This window comes from Mustelus asterias, chromosome 24, assembly GCF_964213995.1.
Source record: "Mustelus asterias chromosome 24, sMusAst1.hap1.1, whole genome shotgun sequence".
NCBI classification, from domain to species: domain Eukaryota; kingdom Metazoa; phylum Chordata; class Chondrichthyes; order Carcharhiniformes; family Triakidae; genus Mustelus; species Mustelus asterias.
In genome coordinates, this window is record NC_135824.1 from 51,196,939 (window position 1) to 51,215,705 (window position 18,767).

Below are 18,767 nucleotides of genomic sequence, written 5' to 3' on the forward strand. Positions count from 1 at the left end.
TCTGGAATGCACTGCCTGAGAGCGTGGTGGAGGCAGATTCAATGCCATTTCAACAGGGAATGACTCATTATCTGAAAAGAAAAGACTTGCAGGGGAAAAGGCGGACGAGTGACACGAGGTGAATTGTCCCTCAGAGGGCTAGCACAGGTGCAACAGGCTGAAAGGCCTCATTCTGTGATGTACCATTCTCGGATTCTGTCCAGGTCGATCACGGACAGTTGTCCGTGTCAGGCAAATGGTGCCAATCATTGGCCATTATCAACGCTTTGATTAAAACAAATTAATGTTGGCTATTTGGAGAAAATTCAGTGTTGTTTTCTGCACCTCGTTAAAAGTGTGATTAAGCCATTAACTATTGGCCCAGGGAACTATACGCCTTAGTGCCATTGCTTACTCATTTATGGGACATTGGCCTTCCTGGTAGTGAAATAGTTCCCGAGTGACATGGTTATATGTATGTTCTGGTCATTTTTCGGGACAGAATCATAGATTCATGGAATTTCACAGCACAGGAAGAGGCCATTTGGCCCATCGTGCCTGTGTTGGATCTTTGCAAGAGCTGTTCCATCCAGTCCCACACTCCAGCTTTCCCCTCATTATCCAACATATTAGTCATCTTCAAGTACATGTGCCATTGCTTTTTGAAATTTCCTATGGAATCTGCTTCGATTGGTGCATTCCACACCTTCATAATCCTGGAGTTGAAAACGTGTCTCCTCATTATCCCTCTTCTTCTTTTGCCAATTATCTTAAGTCAATGTTGTCTGGTTACCGACCCACTTACCAGCTTCTCCCTCCTTGCCCGACCAAACCCCTCATCATTGCGAACATCTCCACTAGGTCTTCCCTTAACCTTCTCTGCTCTAGAGAAAGCAATCCCGGATTCTTCAATCTTTGCCCATCCCAAATATCATCCTTGTAAACCTCCTTTGTTCTCTCTCCAAGCCCTTGATATTCTTCCTAAAGTATAGTGCAGAGAACTGTACACAGCACACCAACCTGGGCCCAACCAGTGATTTCATAGAATCCTACAGTGCAGAAGGAGGCCATTCAGCCCATCGAGTCTGCACCAACCACAATCTGACCCAGGCCCGATCCCCATGCATTTACCCTAGCTAGTCCCCCTGATACTAAGGGGCAATTTAGCACGGCCAATCCACCTAACCCGCACACCTTTGGACTGTGGGAGGAAACCGGAGCACCCGGAGGAAACCCACGCAGAACGTGCAGACTCCACACAGACAGTGACCCAGGTCCCTGGCGCTGTGAAGCAGCAGTGCCAACCACTGTGCCAGCGTGCCATCGTGATTTGTAAACGTTTAGAATGATTCCCTTGTTTTTGTATTCTATGTTCCTATGACAAGGGCATTTTCTTAACTGCCATATAAAATTGAATGCTGCCATTCAAAGATATTTGAAGGTGTACTCCAGCACCCTCTGAACTTGAGCCCCCATCAAACTATTGGTGTCTCAATTGACACTTAACCCCACCAAATGGAATCTGCTGTTCATTTGCCCGTTTCATCACTCTATGCGGCAGGGCAGGGACACGATGGCCTCATGATATTATCACTAGGCTATTAATCCAGAAACTCAGCGAATGTTCAGGAGATCTGGGTTTCAATCTTGCCATGGCGATGGTGAAATTAGAATTCAATAAAAAATATCTGGAATTAAGAATCTACTGATAACCATTAAAAAAAAACATCGTTGGTTGTCTGGTTCACTCATGTCCCTTAGGGAAGGAAATCTGCTGTCCTTATCTGGTCTGGTGTACATGTGACTCCAGAGCCACAGCAATGTGGTTGATTTTCGACTGCCCTCGGGCAACTAGGGATGGGCACCCAGCGACACCCATGTCCCACAAATGTATACAATTTTGTTTTTAATAACTACAAGGTTAGTATCATCTGCAAATTCAAAGTTATACCCCCATAACCCAGTCCAAATCATTTATATATAACAAGCAAAGCAATGCTCGTAATGATCTGGGGTCCCACTTTGTACTCCTTTCCTGTCGGAAAGTAAAGTTTCATTGTGTGCTTTGACAGAACATCGCCCTGGTTTAATTGAGGTTCAGTCTAGACACTTGTGAAAAGGGCAGAGAACCAAAGATAGTAGATGTTGGTGGTCAGTGCGATGAAGTTTCACATTCTGTGGTCAGCCTGTTTCAGCAGCTTAACAGCTGATCCATCATCAAAAATAAGAACGGAATTGGTGCAGTGGTATTGTCGCTGGACTAGTATCCCAGAGACACCCAGGTAATGCTTTGGGGACCCAGGTTCGAATCCCACCACAACAGATGGTGAAATTTGAATTGAATAAAAATCTGGAATTAACAAAAATCTAATGATCGCCATTGTTGATTGCTGTGAAAACCCATCTGGCTCACTAAAGCCCTTTAGGGAAGGAAATCTTACCCGGTCTGGCCTGCATGTGACTCCAGATCAACAGCAGTGTGGCAGACTCTTAAAATGCCCTCTCACGGGTAATTAGTAATGGGCAGTAAATGCTGGCCCAGCCAGTGACGTCCACATCCCATGAAAAAATTTTAAAAACCGCAAGGCCTTATAGCCTCTCGATGGTGCCCAGACATTGAGTAAGACCATCGCTGATCTTCAAATCAACTCCACTTTCTCACTGAATCCTCATATTCCCTTATTGACCTCAGTCTTCACTGCTCACCCCACCCCGACCATGCTTCCCCCCCCCGACCATGCTTCCCCCCCCCCGACCATGCTCCCCCCCCCCCGACCATGCTCACCCCCCCCCGACCATGCTCACCCCCCCCCCCGACCATGCTTCCCCCCCCCGACCATGCTCACCCCCCCCCGACCATGCTCACCCCCCCCCGACCATGCTTCCCCCCCCCGACCATGCTCACCCCCCCCCCCCGACCATGCTCACCCCCCCCCCCGACCATGCTCACCCCCCTCCCCGACCATGCTCACCCCCCCCACCGACCATGCTCACCCCACCCCGACACTGCTCACCTCACCCCCCCCCCCGCCGCCACTCCACCGACATCATTCATCTGTCACTTCTGACATCAGGGAGGGGGTGAACTTTGTCACGGTGATTACTGGGGCTGCAGGAGGGTGAGCATTGTCATGGGTGCAGGCTAGGAGGTGAGCTGCGTCGAGGGGGTGAGCTGTGTCATGGGAGGTGGAGTGAACAATGTTGGGAGTGCAGGGTTGGAGACGGGGAGTAGCCAAACAAAGACAGGGACATTTAAAAACTCTGCAAGTCAATCAAATGAAGTCAGACTTAAAGATCTTCAGTTAATGACAAAAATGACGGTGTAACTTTGCTTCAACTACTAGACCTGCCAAATCTGTCAGCCTGCCCGAACTCATCACTGGATCCAAGTTGGAGCCAGAACAGGAAGTTTCTAAACAAAGTAAGGGGGCAGCTTTAAATATGGCTATTGGCGTGTACTCCCAGTCGTTGCTGATCGGATGATCTGGGCCATAGAGTCATTATTGGCACAGAAGGAGGTCAGTTTGGTCAAATCCTCTCTCCCCCTGCACCCCCCCCCCCCACCCCATCCCCCCGCATCTCTTGCCCATCACCTTAAATCGAGTTCCCCTTGACCTTCCACCATCAACTCATAGAAATAGTACTTTCCTTGTCTACCTTATCTAAACCTGCCCAACCTAACCTGGTTGCTAAAAATCTTCATCCCTGGAACCATTTTTGCAAACCTCCGCTGCACCCTGTCAAGGAACCTCGGATCCTTTTTGAAATGAAGTGACCAGAACTGGCCACAATGCTTTAGTTGCGGTCTAACCACAGTTTTGTAAAGGTTTCGCTTAACTTTCCTGCTTTTGTATCCAATTTATGAAGCCCAAGATCCCCAATGCTTATTTGCTAACCTCAATATGCCTTGCCACCTTCAAAGGTCTACACATATACACCCCAGGTCTCGCAGTTCTTACACTCTCTTCAGAACGCTGCCATTAGATCTATAATGTCTTTCCCTATCTCGTCTGCATCAGCTCACAATTCTCTATATTAAGTTCCATCTGTACATTCTGCTAGCATACCCATCCCCACTGTCTGTTGCTCCTCCAAGTTTAGTATCATTGGCAAACTTTGAAATGTTTCTCTGAATCCAAATATTGGAATCATTTATATATAGTTTTTTTTTTAAAAGTGGTCTGACCAATGATCTACACAAGTTTAAGATAACTCCCTGAATTTTAATTCTATCCCTCTAGAAATGAACTCCAAAACTTTGTTTGCGTTTTTATGGGGAGGCGATGGCCTAGTGGTATTATCGCTAGGCTATCAATCCAGAAACTCAACTAATGATCTGGGGAACCTGGGTTCGAATCCCGCCACCATCCCGACAGATGGTGGAATTTGAATTCGCTAAAATAAAAACCTGGAATTAAGAATCTACTGATGACCATGAAACCATTGTCGGAAAAACCCATCTGGTTCACTAATACCCCTTTAGGGAAGGAAATCTGCCATCCTTACCCGGTCTGGCCTACATGTGATTCCAGAGCCACAGCAATGTGGTTGACTCTCTGGGGCTGGGCAGTAAATGCTGGCCAGCCAGCGATACTCATGTCCCATGAATGAATTTTTAAAAAATAACCTTATTACATTGCTCCTTTTAATGTGAATACCTACTCCCAGATCGCTTTGCTCCATTTACACTCAGATTTTCTGAGGAGTAAGTGGCCTCCTCAATCTTTCTGCCAAAATGCTCCAACCTCACACTTGAAATTTATTTGCCCCTTATTTTGTAACTTTACTATTCCCGCAAGTAGTCTCCATCTTGCTGAGTATTACTGATTCCCCAATCTGCAAATTTTGAAATTGCACTTCCAATTCCCAAGCCCATATTTTTTATGTAAGTAGGTGAACATAGAATCATAGAATAGAATCCCGATAGTGCAAATGGGCCGAATGGCCTCCTTCGAGTCTGCACCGACCACAATCCCACCCAGGCCCTATTCCCATAACCTCATGCATTTTACCCTAGCTAGTCCCACTGACACTACGGGGCAATTTAGCATGGCCAATCCACCTAACCCCGCACCTCTTTGGATTGTGGGAGGAAACTGGAGCATCCGGAGGAAACCCACGCAGACACGGGGAGAATGTGCAAACTCCAGACAGACAGTAATCCAAGGCGCGGATCGAACCCAGGTCCCTGGCGCTGTGAAGCAGCAGTGCTAACCACTGTGCCACCGTGGCACCCATATGTGACCATCAGAATATCAGTGACCCCACACTGATTCCTATGGAACACCACTTCCATCTACTGCCAACTACTTTTAACCCCCCTACTCTCTGTTTTCTGTTTTGCATCCACCTTACTATTGTTTGGCTAATTGTCCTCTTTACTCCACACACTCACTCAGGAGTTCACTTATCAAAAACCGTTAGAAACACTTTAAGGGTAATGTGATAGAGTAACATATATATTATATATATATTGCATAATATACATATGAGTAACTGCCCTTTCAGTTAATAAATCACATTAACACCAATGCATCCATTATAAAAAGTGGAGACACATCCGGACACAGTAGTTTAAAGTTTATTTATTAGTGTCACAAGTAGGCTTACAAACCCACGACTGTTACCACCCACAGGGACAAGAGCAGCAAACACGTGGGATCACCACCACCAGGGTTTTATGGACCTGCTGTATTCCAAGTTTTCAAGTTTATTTATTAGTGTCACAAGTAAGCTTACATTAACACTGCAATGAAGTTCCTGTGAAAATCCCCCAGTCGCCACACTCCTGTTCGGGTACACTGAGGGAGAATTTAGCACGGCCAATCCACCTAACCAGCACATCTTTCGGACTGTGGGAGGAAACCGGAGCATCCGGAGGAAACCCACGCAGACATGGGGGGATTGTGCAGACTCCACACAGACAGTGACCCAAGCCGGGAATCGAACCTGGGTCCCTGGCGCCGTGAGGCAGCAGTGTTCACCACTGTGTCACCGTGATAGCCAGGTTAAGCCTGAGGTCGGCAGTTTTCTTTATGGAACTCCGAGACGCATGAATGGGGAGCTGGAAAACGGCAGCTTGCATGGAGGTTCGAGATCAGCAAGGGTGCATCAGTGGTGGTGGGTAAGGGGCCAGGAATGGAGTAGCATCAGGGGCACGGAGGGGTGACGTAAGGGGCCTGGCACCCTGGGTGTGATGGAGGAAGGACTCTTGGGAATGGCCAGTCAAGGTAAGAAAATGTTGGGCCTAAAGGGTGGCGTACTGTACAAATGTGTGTCCACCTCAGGGTGTGTGGCCTTGTAGCGTCCTTACTGGGCTTTGAGTTCACCTACTTCATTTCAATTATCCCCACTGATAGTAATCCAGGACAAAGTCCCTACAGTGAACAGAACGGAGGGCCAGCTGAGCCTGCAAGTTCAGTCATGTCCCACAGAGAGGTGAGCACAACACTGGACTAAACTGAACATTCGATAAACAGTGAATGCGAAAACACACTATCGTTTCTTCCATAGTTGAGAAATGTCCCTAACTCCCCTGTAACCATCAATGTGTGCCAACCATGAAGCATGCCAGTCTATTTAGCTCTAAGCTCGTGTCAACAAATAACAATGATGCACACACGAAGTGAAACCAATGTAATGTGAAATATTTATAAGTGAAACCAATTCTGAATAACACCTGTGCCAGCTCTGTGCCCCGATTAAGTCTTATGTTAATGGCAATTGAGTTGGGCAGAAAAGGTGTGGCCACGATGAAGACCTGTTTGTCCAGGTGACCCCACTTCTACCTGAGGCATTGTCAGCTGACAGTGGGTATCATCCTTTCCTTGCCACATGGCCACACGTGTCTCCTGTGCAAACCATCAGCACTGAAATTGGAATGGTGCCCTGGGAGTGGGGTGGTGGGTGTGTGTGTGGGGGGGAGGGGGGAAGACAGTGGTGGTGGAGTAGTGGTATTGCCACTGGATTAATAATCTAGAGACCCAGGGTAACTTTTAGAAAAAAAAAGGTTGACTCAGTGGCACAATGGTTAGCACTGCTGCCTCACATGCGCCAACGACCCAGGTACAATTCCGGCCTCGGGTGACTGTGTGGAGTCTGCACGTTCTCCCCGTGTCTGCGTGGGTTTCCTCCGGGTGCTCCGGTTTCCTCCCAAAGTCCAAAGATGTGCGGGTTAGGTGGATTGGCCATGCTAAATTGCCCCTTAGTGTCAGGGGGATTAGTGGGATAAATATGTGGGGTTACGGGGATAGGGTCTGGTCGGTGCAGACTCCATTGGCCGAATGGTCTCCTTCTGCACTGTAGGGATTCTATGATTCTGTGTGTGCAATTTGTCCTATCTGGGACTCCATCCTACAAACAAGGGGAGTTCATATTTGTACTAAGTCCAGAAAATCCCTTATGCCGTCCACCCCATTTCGGAACTCTACCACTACCTGAGCAATCAAGGCAGCTCAGAAGTCTGTCCAAATGCAACAGCATAAAAGTACTGATGTAGGCCTATTCTTTACATGGTATGTGTCCTCAGTGGAGTACTCAAATGATGAGATTTATATATACATCAGTGTCAGTAATGTAAGAATGATGTATTAATTTGCAATTATATCATTTTAATTCAATATTATCCTTCCTTTAACATTGTGTCCACCATCATAGAATCCCTACAGTGCAGAAGAGGCCATTCAGCCCATCAAGTCTACACTGACTTCCTGACAGAGCATCTTACCTGGGCCCTCTCCCTCCTGCCCTGTCCCCATAACCCCACATATTTATCCTGGCTAATCCATCTAACACACACATTTTGGGACAGTAAGGGGTAGTTTATCATGGCCAATCTACCTAATCTGCACATCTTTGGAGTGTGGGAGGAAACTGGAGCATCCGGAGGAAACCCATGCAGACACGGGGAGAACATGCAAACTCTACACAGTCATCCAAGGCTGGAATCGGACCCAGCTCCCTGGAAGTGTGAGGCAGCAGTGCTAACCACAGTGCCACAACTTCACTGTTAACTGTTGAATTTGTCTTGTTTTTAAAAACCTACATGTTTGTTGCATGGTTTTACAATTTTAATCTAATTGCTTAGTCTGTGTATGAATTTTCCAATGCAAGTCACACTACAATCCAGCTGTTGTGAACTTGTTCCTGAAATAAAATAACATTATTATTGTTATTAAAAAAACCCCAACCCCGCAACAACCCATTAAACCCACCAGTGAATTTCCTTACACAGACTTAGGGCAGTATATCGAGAAAGAAAGGCTGTGTGAAAGCTGGGACATTTGTGGGCTGTTTATCTTTGTGTGACACTGTGAGACAGCATCACGATGTCTCATAAATCTTAGATCGGTAACTCACTGCACAGTGACATCAGGAATCGAGCTTAGAACATAGGAACAGGAACAGGCTATTCAGCCCATCGAGCCTGCTCCACCATTCGATATGATCATAGAAACCCTACAGTAGAGAAAGAGGCCATTCGGCCCATCGAGTCTGCACCGACCACAATCCCACCCAGGCCCTACCCCCATATCCCTACATATTTTACCCGCTAATCCCTCTAATCTACGCATCCCAGGACACTAAGGGGCAATTTTTTTAGCATGGCCAATCAACCTAACCCGCACATCTTTGGACTGTGGGAGGAAACCGGAGCACCCGGAGGAAACCCACGCAGACATGAGGAGAATGTGCAAACTCCACACAGACAGTGACCCAAGCCAGGAATCAAATCCAGGTCCCTGGAGCTGTGAAGCAGCAGTGCTAACCACTGTGCTACCGTGCCGCCCATGGCTGATCGGCCACTTCAATGCCTTTTACCCACAGTAGGAACATTCTATCCACAATAGGAATAGCGAAATTAGCTAAGAAAGTCCTTAAGTTGTAAGGCCTGGTCCCAGTACTGTGATGTGGAGATGCCGGCGTTGGACTGGGGTAAACACAGTAAGAAGTCTCACACCACCAGGTGACGAAGGGGCAGCATGCGCTCCGAAAGTTCGTGGCTTTTGCTACCAAATAAACCTGTTGGATTTTAACCTGGTGTTGTGAGACTTCTTACTCAGTACAGTGTTCAGGTCTGGCCACCTTGTACGATGGGAGATCTTGAGGCTTTGGAAAGAATGCAGAGGATGGCCACAAGATTGATTCGCAAAACCTCCATTAGCTGCCAACAACTAGGCCCAGCAAGCTGAGTCTCGATATTTTAGAAAAGCGTAGAGTTAAGGGTGATTTGATTCAGTCATTTTACATCAGAAGGACATTTAGCCCATGGACTGGTGTAAAATTACCTCTCTGCACAGCACTCTGACTGTGGCCCAATTATTTCAACTGGATAGATTTAGATACAGTAAGAAGTCTCACAACACCAGGTTAAAGTCCAACAGGTTTATTTGGTAGCACGAGCTTTCAGAGTGCTATCCCTTCATCAGTCACTTGGTGGTTGTGAGACTTCTTACTTTGCCTACCCCAGTCCAACGCCGGCATGCCCACATAGATTTAGACAGGAACAGGAATAATGCTAACAAGTTTATGGATGGTCAATTGGACGTTGGGCTGTTCTTTTTCCAAGCTACCAGCTTGTGCAGTGCACAATAATTCACTGAATTCCTTCAAGTGTGAGCTGAATCTACTTCTAATTAGGATGGCGATTACCTGTAGTATAGCTTGATTTCCAAAGGGTATTTGATAAGGTGCCGCACTAAAGGTTACTGGGTGAGTTAAGTTGGGGGGTAATATATTAGCATGGTTTGAGGATTGGTAAAATGGAGAGAAAACAGGGAGTGGGCATAAACGAGGCTTTTCCAGTGGATAGTGGAGTGCCGCAAGGATCAGTGCTGGGGCCTCAGCTATTTACAACCTATATTAATGACTTAGACGAAGAGACAGAGAGCAATGTACCGACATAAGAAGGAAGCCAGACATTTTGGGCGGGATTTTCAAGCCGCGCTTACCCCAAGGCGGGAACATCCCGCCCGAGGTCAATGGTCCGTGTCCCGCCTGCTACCTTTCCCGTGGCGGCCAGGACGGGAAAATTCCATCCTTTACCTTGGCTCTTTGTGGCTTGGGGGTCTGAAATTTACTGACAATTTAAGTCGACCACTCAGTAATTGCATTAGCAGTTACAATAATCCGGGTGCACGCAGAAATTACTTGAGCTTTCTGCAAAAAGGAGAGAGGCTGGATTAGCAACCTGCATCCACCAGACTCCAATCCGTTCACATAGGTGTTCAATTTTTTTTTTAAAAAGCCTTGTATTAAATCTGTTAATTCATACCTTCAGATGTTAGAAACATTGAACATAATCAGCAGAACAAACTGAGTGAGGTACAGAGAATGCAGAGTAAGCTCTGCACTCGTCCACACTAGTCTAAACCTGACTCATCTCACACCCCCTCCCCACACCCCCGGCCAAACTCCCTGCACTTTGGCCTACATTGGCTTTCCTTCACAAGATTTTCTCATACTTTTTTTCCCCATCTTTCATTCTTTTCCTGAACGTTGTAGGAAGCCTTCGCTTTTTGGCATAGGCAGGGATTAATAACATAGAGAAAAGGCTACTCTTAGCACCAGACCTCAGGCTGTTATTAAGTGATGATGTGGAGATGCCGGCGTTGGACTGGGGTAAACACAGTAAGAAGTTTAACAACACCAGGTTAAAGTCCAACAGGTTTATTTGGTAGCAAAAGCCACACAAGCTTTCGAGGCTCTTGTGTGGCTCGAAAGCTTGTGTGGCTTTTGCTACCAAATAAACCTGTTGGACTTTAACCTGGTGTTGTTAAACTTCTTACTGTGTTATTAAGTGACCATCCTCCCGCCAATGCTGTCAGCTCATGCAAAAGGAGTTCCCCTACCTACCTTACTGTCAACCCTTTCCTCTTGTCACCCTGCCTCCCCACCCACCTCCTCTCTCCCCTTCCCCAGAGGTGCAGTGACTGCATCCTGCAGCACTTGCAAAGCCTCAGGCTGGGCTGTAGCCCACCGCAGGCCTCTGCCCACATGTGGCGGATGTACACGGAGAAAGTAGGCCTGTAGGCTGCCATGGCAACCAGGAAGCAGCCTGACCACATGAAAGCTGCACTGTTTCTCACATGCAGAATTCATTAGCATTGCCTTTTTGTATAGCAAGTTTTATCTCAATGGGTGGAGATCAACCTCAGCTATTCTCTGCTGATAAAACTCCAAATATATGTCATGTAATTATTTCTTCTTTCAAAAGGTTTTCTGTGTGCTTTAACCCAGGGCACAGGATTGGACACGGACCTTTCAACTCTGAGATCTAGAACTTTAGAATTTACAGTACAGAAGGAAGCTATTCGGTCAACTATCTCTTTTCAACTGAATATGTAATCACATTTCCCCATCCTATGGGCAGCACAGTGGTTAGCACTGCTGCCTCACAGCACCAGGGACCCAGGTTCAATTTCAGCCTCGGTTAACTCTGCACATTACCCCTGTGTCTGCGTGGGCTTCCTCCAGATGCTCCGGTTTCCTCCCACACTCCAAAGATGTGCAGGTTAGGTGGATTGGTCATGACCCTTAGTATCAGGGGGAATTAGCAGGGTGAATATGTGATGGTTACGGGGATAGGGTGGGATTGTTGTCAGTGCAGGCCCAATGGGCCGAATGGGCTCCTTCTGCATTGTAGGGATTCTACGATATTCTAATCTGGTCCAACCTCAACTAAGTGGGTGAAAGTCTCCCACCAGAATTCTACAGAGCACTCCATGTGTATCTGTACCCGAGTCTCAAACAGGTAGACTCATTATTCCATCTTGTGTTTTGTGCTCTATGCCCATTGACTGTGCCCCTTCAGGATCTGGTGAGTTGCTCTGGTGTTTCAGTGCCATTCCTCTCAGATCCTTCTCCTATTCCACATCCTGTGATCTGGAGCCATTTGGAACTAATCCTGTTTGTGGCTTGTCAAGATCCCCACCATGCCAGCGGGCACTGAATTTTTTTTATTCATTCATTGGACATGGGTGTCGCTGGTTGGATTCTGGCCAACATTTATTGCTCATTCCTGGTTGCCCTTGTTTGGAGGGCAGTTCAGAGTCAACCACATTGCTGTGGCTCTGGAGTCACATGTAGACCAGGCCAGGTAAGGACGTCAGATTTCCTTCCCTAAAGGTCATTTAGTGAACCAGATGCGTTCAATAGACTCTTAATTCCAGATATTTCTTTACTGAATTCAAATTCCACCATCTGCCATGGTGGGATTCGAACCTGGGTCCCCAGAACATTAGCTGAGTTTTTGGATTAATAGTCAAGTGATAATACCACGAGGCCATCGCCTCTGCGATGAGGAAATCACTGGAAATATGGTAGCACTCCATCTGCAATTTCTGTTCCTCGATCTCATGCTGTAATTGGGATTTTTCAATAGATCATAGGAGCAGGAACTCATTTAGTAATGTCATGGTGGATCTGATCCTGCCTGCATCCCAATAACCCTCGACAGATGCTACCATATTTCCAGTGATTTCCTCATTGCAGAAGTGATGGCCTAGTGGTATTATCACGAGACTATTAATCCAAAAACTCAGCTAATGTTCTGGGGACCCGGGTTCGAATCCCGCCACGGCAGATGGTGGAATTTGAATTCAGTAAAGAAATATCTGGAATTAAGAATCTATTGAACGCATCTGGTTCACTAAATGACCTTTAGGGAAGGAAATCGGCCGTCCTTACCTGGTCTGGCCTACATGTGACTCCAGTGCCACAGCAATGTGGTTGACTCTGAACTGCCCTCCAAACAAGGGCAACCAGGAATGAGCAATAAATGCTGGCCATAATCCAACCAGCAACGCCCATGTCCCATGTATGAATTTAAAAAATTCAGTGCCTGCTGGCATGGTGGGGATCCTGACGAGCCACAAACAGGATTAGTTCCAAAAGGCTCCAGATCACAGGATGTGGAACAGGAGAAGGAATGCATTTTTTTTTTGCAGAAACGGACCTTTGGTTCAGATGTCCCTATCTGTGAGATAGAAGGTTCTGGGTTTGAACTCCACTTCAGACAATCTGACATTCCTTTGAAATCCAGTGAGATACTCGTGGCAGGTGGGTGTGTTTTAGCACCCTCCCTGCTCTTGCAGGTTGTGGGTGTCCATTAAAAACTCCTATCTTCTCGGACTAATTACCCTATCAGCTGGTGTAAAATGTAGAAGATGTATTCACACCACGGCATGTCAGACTGTGAATCGTAATATCCTTAGAAGGATGAGCATGAAGATACAAAAAAAGCATTTGCCATGCTGTCAGACTGTTATCAGCCGGGCGGCACAGTGGTTAGCACAACTGCCTCACAGCGCCAGGGACACGGGTTCGATTCCCGGCTTGGGTCACTGTCTGTGCGGAGTCTGCATGTTCTCCCCATGACTGCGTGGGTTTCCTCTGGGTGCTCCAGTTTCCTCCCACAGTCCGAAAGATGTGCTGGTTAGGGTGCATTGGCCGTGCTAAATTTTCCCTCAGTGTACCCGAACAGGCGTCGGAGTATGGTGATGTGATGACTTCAGCCAGGCTAATGAGGTTGGCTTGCTAAAGTATGAACTATCTGACGGTTAAATCAGGGAGCCTCATGCTCCCTATTTAAAGCAGGTGTGTCAGACTCCCAGCCTGCGTTCAGCAGGGAGCAACTGGAGAGCTGGCTGTGTACAGATGTATGGTATAAATAAAGTAACTTGGTGACGGGACTTTCGCCTCCATGGAGTTATTACAGGTGACAAGGGGATTTTCACAGTAACTTCATTGCAGTGTTAATGTGAAGCTACTTGTGACACTAATAAATAAACTTTAAAACTCTAAACAAACTCTTCTACTCCTTACACTGTCCTCTAAAGGAGGAAACATTATGACTTCTTTTTGTATTCATTTCATACCACCCTCCCCGTGCCCCAACTGCACCACCCCCCCTCTCCCCCCCACCCACCACTCTTTAGAGATGAGGGACATGAATTTCTGCTGCCAAGAGGGCCAGAGAAAGAGCATGAAAAATCCCTTAAAAGGTGACTGGACTGCCAACAACAACTTGCATTTACACAGCAGCAGAAGCAGCAGTAGAGGATCAGAGTTAGGAATGAGCAACCAACGTTGACCTTGCTCGCAACACTGACATCCCCGGAATGAATTTAACTAATGAAAGACCTGGATCAGAATTAACTGGTTTACGATTTCCCAGAAAAAAATTCCAATTGGAGGAATGTCCGTCAAGGATTGATGTTGCTGGAACGCAAGATTCCTGGCGCTATCCTCTCCCCTAGTGTTGGTACTTCAATCCGGCCGCAGAAAGCACAGTCCTCTTATTCAAGAGATATTTATATTTTTATGAATCATAGAATCCCCACAGTGCAGAAGGTGGCCATTCGGTTCATAGAGCCTGCACCGACAACAATCCCACCCAGGCCCTAGCCCCGTAACCTCAGGAATTTCCCCTGCTAATCCCCCGTCACTAAAGGGCAATTTAGCATGGCCAATCCAGCTAACCTGCACATATTTGGACACTAAGGGACAATTTAGCAAGGCCAATCCACCTAACCTGCACATATTTGGACTGTGGGAGGAAACCGGAGCACCCGGAGGAAGCCCATGCACACACGGGGAGAACGTGCAAACTCCACACGGACAGTGGCCCGAGGCCGGAATCGAACCTGGACCCCTGGCGCTGTGAGGCAGCAGTGCTAACCGCTGTGCCACCATGTCCCCACTAATGAAGGGATTTACTTCATTTCATTTCATTCCATTTTCAGATGTTCTTGGTCTGTCAGATTATCATACGAACCATGAGTTGTGATCAGAAGTGACAGTATTGGAGTCCCTCCCCTCAGAGGCAAACACGCAAGGAGCAGAGAGTCAATACCTTCACACCTGCTGAAACTGGTTTCATCTCTCTAAGACTTTCAATTCCTCTCTAACACAAGGCACAGGATTCCTCGGGGTTTTTTTTCTGATGAATTCTGGTGCTCTATTTACCGATAATCTTATCTCACTGTTACCCGGCTCCTGGGGCAGGGTTTCCTGGAAGTGATTTCTACCTTTCAGTGCACACATGCAAATTGAATAAAGCTGTGAAACAAAGCTCACAAGAAACCACTTCAAAACACAGCCAAATAATTGCTCTGAAGAATAATCACAGCTACTGGGTTTCAAGGGCTGATCACTGGAACCGAGTGTCAGGGAGACGGAATACGAGATAGTGAGAGAGACAGAGAGGTAAAGTCGCCCCCGTCCCAGATGACCACAGGCTGTCCTCTCCTTTGAGGGGGAGAGCTGACTGGTGGTAATTTTAATCTGAGGATCGCCACACCAGGTGAGGGGCAAGGTTGAGAAGGCGAGGCCTTCAGGGCGGCACGGTGGCACAGTGATTAGCACTGCTGCCTCACAGCGCCAGGGACCCGGGTTCAATTCCTAGCTTGGGTGACTGTGCAGAGTCTGCACGTTCTCCCCGTGTCTGCGTGGGTTTCCTCCGGGTGCTCCGGTTTCCTCCCACGGTCCAAAGATGTGCTGGTTAGATGCATTGGCCATGCTCAGTGTACCCGAACAGACGCCAGAGTGTGGCGACTAGAGGATTTTCACAGTGACTTCATTGCAATGTTAACGTAAGCCTACTTGTGACACTAATAAATAAACTTAAACTTCATGAATAACATCAGCCAGTACAGAAATTGAACCCACGCTGCTGGCATCACTCAGCATCACGAACCAGCCAACTGAGCTAAACCGACCCCAGAAACAGATACGCAGACAGAAAGATGTGGAGTTGCCGGCATTGGACTGGGGTGGGCACAGTAAGTAGTCTCACAGCACCAGGTTAAAGTCCGACAGGTTTGTTTGATAGCACGAGCTTTCAAATCCTGCACTCACCTGATGAAGGGCTCCGAAAGCTCTTGCTACCAAATAAACCTGTTGGACTTTAACCTGGTGTTGTGAGACTATTTACTGTACCCAGACAGAAAGAGTCACACAAGACATCAAGAGAGAGAGACACGTTAAGATACATAGGAGGTACACAGACACAGAGAAAAAGACACACACGCAGTGCGATTCATAGAGATGCACACAACGGGATACACAGACATTCAGACAGAAATGCAGACAGACAAACAGAGAGAGAGGAGGTACAGGGAGAGACTCCCATACACACAATGGCAGAGACACAGAGGCATGAGAAATAGATATATACTTATGTACGTGGCAACATGCAGGCAGAGAAACCGAGAGAAAGAGAAAGTGACAAACACTGACTGAGAAAAATGAGACACAAGGAGACATTATGACAAATCAACAGGAACAGCCAGGGAAACACAAATGTAGACAGAGAAACATAGAGGAAGACTCACTGATAAAGGTGCGCACGCCCACAGAGAGACAGAACAGAACCTTGCATTTATATAGTGCCTTTGATGTATCATCGAATCCTACAGTGCAGAAAGAGGCCATTCGGCCCATCGAGGTCTCCACCAACCACAATCCCACTCAGGACCTATCCACATATCCCTACCTATTCACCCACTAACCCCTCTAACCTATGCATCCCGGGACACTAAGGGGCAATTTAAAATGGCCAATCAACCTAGCCCGCACATCTTTGGACTGAGTAGTGAGATGTAGTGAGATATCCCAAGATACCTACACCTTCACAAACACAATTAGAGGATCAGAGGTGCAGACTCACACACAGAACAAGAGATGGAGTGAAATATAGAGGCAGAAAAAGAGATGAAGAGAGAAACAGTTGGAGATAGAAAGCGAGATGGAGATAGCGATAACAATAGCAACAGAGATATAAATCAAGAAAAAAAAAAGAGAGATAAAGACAGATCCAGACAATGTGGACTGACGTAGAAGTCCCCAAGTCGATCGATGTTTGTTTGGAATGACCTGCCCGCTGCAGCACCAGGGATAAGGAGACTGCAAAATGCTTCAGTTCCTCCAGGGTCGGAGGAAGATGAGCCCAGCCAGGGTTCAGCTCCTTCGTTAGTGCCCACCTACAGTAACTGGGCGAGGAGTTCAGCCAAGGACAGGTTTGGGTTGGGCTGAGGTACCCCACCTGGTAAAACAGCCTCTTGATACTGTCTTAGCTTCAAACCAAGAACCCCAAATTGGCTGAGAAACTCAGTGTGCGGCTGGGTACCTGTGAAACTTGTACCACTGTGAGAGTGACAGCCCCAGCGGAGGAGTCGAAAACGACCCCAAATATTTTTTTTTTTAAAAAGTGCTTGCACTTCAGGTCAAAATCTGTAGGAAAAATCAATCGAAAATCTTTAGAAATGTCCATGTGATGGAGATGAACAAGGATCGCTCAGATTGAGTATTAGTCTAATTGTACCTCAAACACTGATCTATCAAAACCTACGCACGATTCCATCAGAACCCACACACAAATCCCCGCAACCTACAAATCTTGGGACACTAATGGGCAATTTACCATGGCCAATCAGACAACGATTTAGAATCATAGAATCCTTACAGTGCCATTCAGCCCATCGAGCAGGCAACAACAACAATCCCACCCAGGCCCTATCCCTGCAACCCCACATATTTACCCTGCTAACCCCCTGACATTAAGGGGCAATTTAGCACGGCCAATCCCACCTAACCTGCTCAAGCTTTGGACTGTGGGAGGAAACCGGAGCACCCGGAGGAAACCCACGCAGGCACGGGGTGAAGGTGCAAACTCCACACAGTCACCCGAGGCTGGAATCGAACCTGGATCCCCAGCGCTGTGAGGTAGCAGTGCTAACCACTGTGCCACCCTTATATAGACGTAAACCTTTGAAATTCGTCAACAGGAAAGCGAAGAGTTAGGTTGACTCTAACAGCAGCCTGCATTTAGCTAGCACCTTTAATGTTTTGTCCCAACTCACTTGCAGGCAGTGTTAAATAACAGAATGTGACACAGCTACGTAAATAGATATTAGGACAGATGACCAAAAGCTTAGTCAGGGATAGGTTTTAAGGAGCGTCTTGAAGTAAGAATGAGACAGAGATGCAGAGCGATTTAGGGAGGAAATTCCAAACTTAAGCCCTAGCCAGCTGAAGGCAGGTCTGCAGTTGATGGAGCGATTAAAATCGGACGATGCAAGGGACCAGAATTGCAAGAGTGCAGATATCTCAGAAGGTTCAGAAGGGCATTTAAATGGTCATTGGATAAACATATGGATGATATTGGAATAGTGTAGGTTAGATGGGCTTTAGATTGGTTTCACTGGTCGGGGCAACATCGAGGGCCGAAGGGCCTGTACTGCGCTGTAATGTTCTATGTTGTAAGGTTGAAGCAGGTTATAGAGATAGGGAGGAGTAACGCCATAGAGAGGTGTAAAAACAAGGATGAGAACTTTAAAATGTGTTGCTGGATCAGAAGAAATATACAAATATATGAAATCGGAGCAGAAGTAGGCCATGCAGTGGAGACAAAGCAGCTCAGGAGTGGGACTCAGTGAGTGGGACTTGGCACAGTTGGTGCCCAGCCTTGTACGATCTATAAACACAGACACTCTGCTGCATTGGAAAACAGAGTTGCTTCTGGTAACGACAGGTTTGTCCCTTGTCGGAACCACTCTGGCTTCTGTCTGAAGGAGAGTGAAATGTGCGTCGATGTTGAGTCAAAGTTCTTACCGGGTTCCATTTTTATGATCTTTACTGCAGCCAGGTCCCCCGTCTGTTTGTGTCTTGCCTAAAATCAAACACAAGGATTTTGTTAAAGGGAGGCTCCCATTTCACATGTCTGATGAAAGGAATGTAATATGAAACTGACATAGACTACAGCACCTCGGTGATCGAGAGAAATGTCA

The 18,767-nt window shown here is 47.0% G+C and overlaps 1 protein-coding gene across 2 annotated transcripts in view; it reads right to left on the reverse strand.

Moving 5' to 3' along the window:
* The window catches only part of LOC144511379 (mitogen-activated protein kinase kinase kinase kinase 5-like), a 143,027-nt gene that overhangs the window by 87,356 nt on the left and 36,904 nt on the right, over positions 1 to 18,767 (reverse strand). For both annotated transcript variants that reach the window (XM_078241679.1, XM_078241680.1), the window contains exon 2: positions 18,592 to 18,649. In XM_078241679.1, the coding sequence (XP_078097805.1) occupies positions 18,592 to 18,649 (58 nt within the window). The remainder of the gene's footprint in view (positions 1 to 18,591; positions 18,650 to 18,767) is intronic.